The 5,220-nt window shown below is 52.9% G+C and overlaps 1 protein-coding gene across 1 annotated transcript; it reads left to right on the top strand.

Annotated features, from left to right (window-relative positions):
• Nucleotides 1-1,236: 1,236 nt before the first annotated feature.
• Nucleotides 1,237-2,214, top strand: SPRY4 (sprouty homolog 4 (Drosophila)). Its single transcript, XM_009069219.1, has one exon. It carries the CDS (start codon nucleotides 1,242-1,244, stop codon nucleotides 2,133-2,135), a length of 894 nt encoding a protein of 297 aa, XP_009067467.1. The 5' UTR covers nucleotides 1,237-1,241; the 3' UTR covers nucleotides 2,136-2,214.
• The last annotated feature ends 3,006 nt before the right edge of the window (nucleotides 2,215-5,220 follow it).

The raw sequence follows: 5,220 nt of genomic DNA, 5'->3' as shown, positions 1-5,220 counted from the left end.
TCCTCCAGTCCAGCTGTTAGCCCAGCACTGCCAAGTCCAAATCTTTCACACTGCTGGAAAAGGTTAATTTGTTTGTTGAACACAAACAACTGGCAATGCCTTAAGCTGTTCACTATTTCCCTTTGCTTGATACCAGCAGCTTTTCTCCTCCTGCGACTCGCTCTGGAGCTTTCCTCACCCCTTTTTTTCAACTGATCTCCAGCACTATATTATTTATGAATAAAGGTCACCCCGTGAGGAAATGGCACATCTACTAGAAAACAATGTGCACTTTCTAAATTTGAACCGAGTCGTTTCCGTTCTTTGATTTAAGTTTAGTTACTTCCTGTGGTTTCTTGTCCTACGCCGCTGCCGAATCTTTGGATCGACTCCAGGATAAATTGCACTCTTTCAATGAAATTAGAGACTGCGGCGAGAGCAGCTCAGCGAGAGCAGCAAACAGCTCTCCAGCACAGCACTCAGGAGTGTCTCATTGCCTGCCTGAGGTGATGGACCAAGCCTGGCCCGTGTGGGTGCTGTCCTGGGAGCTGCACCCTTCGCTCCCAGCCTGGTTTGCCACCAGACAAGCTGCTGAGCAGGAGCTTCCACCTGCCACGGGAGGGATGAAGGAGCCTGTGGATCCAGTGGCTCCTGATGGAGACAGGACACTTCCTCACCAAAATCAAGCACCTTCCCTCTGGCAGGTTCTGGATTAGCAAGGACAGGTCCTGCAGAGGCCCAGAGCTACGTGCTCAGCCATCCTCCAAAGAGCCTCGCTACCAGGCCAACACTCCCATGAACCACAATCTTGCAGTAGGTTTTTAGGGATCAGGGTCAATTGGGGAAAACTCCCAGAGCTTAGACAAGTCATTTCAGGCAGTTTGCTGACGAAACCACATGGGAATATACTCCAGTAGCCCCAAGATGTGCTTTCCCTCAGTAGAAACTGAGTGGGCACTCCAGGAGCCTGCAAGGAGTGCAGCCCTCCCAGGGGCAGAGGAACTATAGATGGCCAAGATTAGGGAGAGGAACACGGTAGCAAAGGAGGAGTGAGGCACTTTAGACCTGACTCCTTTGCACACAAGTTTACCTTATGAGACCTTCTGCATAATGCCCAACCTCAGTAACGAGCCCCGTTGGGCAGGGCTTGTGGGTACCTCAGTAACCATGTGCTCTTTCTCTCCCCCACCCCTTCTCTCTCCTTTCCTTCCCCCAGGACACTTAAGCACAGATTTTTCACCAGTACTCAGCCTGCTTTCTCAATGGAGCCCAGGATTCCCCACAACATCACCGTGGTCCCCAACGCCGTGATGGTGCAGCCCTTGCTGGACAGTCGGATCCCCTACGGGCGGCTGCAGCACCCGCTCACCATCCTGCCCATCGACCAAATGAAGACAACTCACATCGAGAACGACTACACCGACAACCCCACAGCCTCCCAGCTGGCGGCCCAGAAACGGCCCCGAGCCCCCCACGAACTGGTCCTGAGCAACCAGCACCTGCAGCGCTGCGAGCAGGATGTCACCCACCCCTGGATTTCCTTCAGCGGGCGCCCCAGCTCCATCAGCAGCAGCAGCAGCACATCCTCAGACCAAAGACTCCTGGACCACATGGCCCCAGTGCCCGTGGCAGAGCAGTCCTCGCCCCGAGCGGTTCGCATCCAGCCCAAGGTGATTAACTGCAAACCCCTGGACCTGAAGGGACCCGTGTCTCAGGAGCTGGACAAGCACTTTCTGCTATGTGAAGCCTGTGGGAAATGCAAGTGCAAGGAGTGTGCGCTGCCCCGGACTCTGCCCTCGTGCTGGGTGTGCAACCAAGAGTGTCTCTGCTCGGCACAGAACCTGGTCAACTACTCCACCTGCATGTGTCTCGTCAAGGGCGTCTTCTACCACTGCACCAACGAGGACGACGAGGGCACGTGCGCCGACCACCCCTGCTCCTGCTCCCACTCCAACTGCTGCGCCCGCTGGTCCTTCATGAGTGCCCTGTCCCTGGTGCTCCCCTGCCTGCTCTGCTACCTGCCAGCCACCGGCTGCGTCAAGCTGTCCCAGAGATGCTACGACCACGTGAGCCGGCCTGGATGCAGATGCAAAAACACAAACAGTGTCATTTGCAAGGCATTGCCCGAGAGCAAAGGGCCAGAGAAGCCCTTTTGATGGTTTGGGGGGGACGGGGAGCGGGAGGAGGCTCCGCGGGGCAGGGTGGTGCTGGCTCTTTCTAATAACCTGTGTTCTGAGGGTAGTGTTAGCCTCTTGTCTTCGGAGAAAGCAGAAGCAACTCTTTCCACAAACTGAAGCACTTTGGGTTATTCAGGGTTTTTGGAACCGGTCGCAGTTGAAATAGATGGGGCCAAAGGAGGAATGTTAATAAGGCCGAGTGAAGGCTGAAAACCTCTGTAGATGGTGAAGTACAGCTGCTTCAGACTGGTTTGGATGGATGGCTGCTCCCCATGCCTGCACACCACAGGAACCATTAACTGCTCGCTTGGCAGGCACGGCCGCACAAGCAATACCCATTCCCAGCTGCAAAAAGCTGCTTTGGATTCATATTCAGGGCGGGATTCTTGTTTCCGCTTTCCTTCCAAACTCCGACTCGCTCCCAACAGCCTGTTGAAGGTGACAGGGTAACTCCCTCCACCTTCCTTCCCCTCCTGCACACCGTTGGAAGGGCTGGTTGCACACAGAGTATGTGTTTCTCAAAAGCTTTCTGTGTCCCGCAATGATTTCTGAACCAGAAGTGAAGATACAGTTTGTTTCTTGAAGGGTCTTTCACCGTTTAGGCACATCCCACCTGGCCACACTGATCTGGACCCTCCTCCCAAAGCAAGGTGGTAGCAGAGCTGCTCCCTCGCGGGAGGAACAGCAGCAGGATATGTTCGGGCGGTTGTATCCACACCAGGTCCTCCTGCCTGTAAGCTGATACACAGCATCAGGTTTCACTCAATGGAATATGAATTTTCCATCAGCAGAACAGACCTGCTCCAGGAGGATGTTGGCCGAATCCCGTTCCCCACGGCGCTCGCTCGCTGCTCCAGAGCAAACGGAATCTCAGCTCACACCACAGTGCGAAGACAGTCGGTGTTTGTTTCTCTAAACCTCTTACTTAAGCTCTGGTAAGAAGTCACACAAACCTAAGTGTACGACACACATAGGTGTATTTTTCTAGGGATCTCACTCCAGTACCTCCCCCCCTGGAACAAGCTCTTCTTTGCTCATTAAGATCTGTTTTTTTTTGTTGTGGGGATGAAGGGCATTTGCTTGAAGTACAGCCCATTCCCCCACCCCTATTGCTGCTGTTTGACTTTTGCCTCCTCTGTACAGATGTGTCTTTTTAACTGTAAAGAATGCTTTTAATGTTTATTTTAGTGTTCGTACACGCTAGGGAGAGCCAGGCAAGCGAAGGGAGTGACGTTAACGGATGTGCCCATGGTCTTCAGTACACAAATACCATCAGCTCTGTCCATGCACTCATCCTACAGCTGGGACTGCCTTCCCTGAGGATGCAGTAACCCCTTAGGGTGCCATCACCCCTTTCTCTTGACAACTACAAGGTGCTAAACAAAAACCATTGTCCAAACATGCAACACTGATGAGTAGGTAGGTACTTGTTGCATGCAGAAAACTGATCTCGTCTCTTTTTGTGTTTTTAATTAGAGGAGATTTCCTCAGTAAATGCACAGCAGTGACAGTGAAATGTCATCTCTAATTAGATAAGCAATAGGCAGAGCTCATGTAGCATTTCCAGGAATCCCCTTGGCTAGGTTCTGATCCAGAGGCTGCGCAGGGGTTGGCAGGAGTGTACTGATGGGACTCTGGTGTCTGTGGGTTTCAGGATTCAGCTAACCTGGAAGACTTGGGGTTTAGTGAAGTTGAATTGTAGATATTTATTGAATGGGGGATTTAAAAAATCCCAACCAGCTTTCTATATTTATAACATTTGCTAGCTTGTACGTGAGAAACCACAGAAAAAGGGATATGTCTGTCACCAGTTCCTACAGCTTAGCCTCATGCTGACTGTACAGGCACACCAGGAGCCAGGCGGGGATCCAGAGCTCTATTTATTCTCTTGCACAAATTGGAGGGGAAAAGCTAAAAGGAAAACCAACCCCAAACTAGCTGAACTGTTGGTTGAATGTATAGAGTATCGTATTTAATAAGAGAAGTCATTTTCCTAAGACTCAAACAGGCTAGAAAACACAGCAGGAGAGGCATTACCTGCTGCCCTCCTCTGCTGGGACACGTGTCCAAACGGCCTCCACCCATGGGTGTTTTGCCTTTTTGACCCTCTGTCCCTGGCTCTTCCTGGAGCATCCGTGCTGAAAACCCACACTAGCAAAGCCCCTGGCTTGGCTGCATGGTCCTTGTGAGCAAAGACACCGCTGGAGTGGTCGCCACTGTGCCAATCTACACTCATGTACATACACCCAGCAAGCCCAGATGGATTTCCTTCCATTGTACATAGCTGTAAACTATTTCTCTGTTGGTTTGTTTTAATATATAAACCCTGTAAGCCGATCTTATGGTGGAAGACTGTAAAGCGTTAGTGGATGTGTTAGAGCAGTGGTCAGTGTAGCAGAGTGACCCTCCCTCTTCTCCTCAGCACCTCTCTCAGCCTCTGCTCCACCAGCTCCCAGCCCAGGGCATGGCAAGAGGGCACTGAGCCCCGTGAGGAGCTCCTGGAACGGGTCAGGCTCGGTGGAGGCAGTGGCTTTGACGGTGGTGCCAGCGGAGGGTGCAGCTCCTGTCAATAGTGTCTTTATTCCCCTCTCTTCCCTCACCCCAATGCCTCCCCCAGCCCCTTTGAAGGTACTTGGGTCTCCTGCCACCTCTGAGATGTGCCACAGGCACGGTGCTGTGTCACCACACCCTGCCACAGGCATGGGGCAGCTGCTCTCCATCCTCCCCTGGCTCAGGTCCCTCCGTGCAGATGGAGGGACAGCTGCTAATTAGCACAAACCTCGGGGGTGACATTGGCTCTGGCCGTGCTGGGGGTGGGACCATAAAGACAAGAGAGGAGATGAGGGCAGGTTCCCCCAGGACAGGTGCCATGGCACCACAGCATGGCTCTGGAATAGGAGGAGGAGGATGGCAGAGCACCTGCACTGCAAAGTGCTGCAGCAGGTTCATGCCAGGTTTGTCCTCTGCCCACACACAACAGCCCAGACAGCAAGGAGGGGTGATCTGACAACCCTGGTGATGCCACAGCACATCCCTGGCTGGAGCTCACTGCCAGCAGAGCAGC

The sequence above is a fragment of the Acanthisitta chloris genome, unplaced genomic scaffold (assembly GCF_000695815.1).
Source record: "Acanthisitta chloris isolate BGI_N310 unplaced genomic scaffold, ASM69581v1 scaffold17582, whole genome shotgun sequence".
Taxonomy (NCBI): domain Eukaryota; kingdom Metazoa; phylum Chordata; class Aves; order Passeriformes; family Acanthisittidae; genus Acanthisitta; species Acanthisitta chloris.
The sequence above is the reverse complement of the archived record's forward strand: the minus strand, read 5'-3'. Positions and strand labels throughout refer to the sequence as shown.

Bases quoted from the DNA above. Each gene is read 5' to 3' on its own strand.
- SPRY4 (XM_009069219.1), top strand. From the start codon at position 1,242: ATGGAGCCCAGGATTCCCCACAACATCACCGTGGTCCCCAACGCCGTG.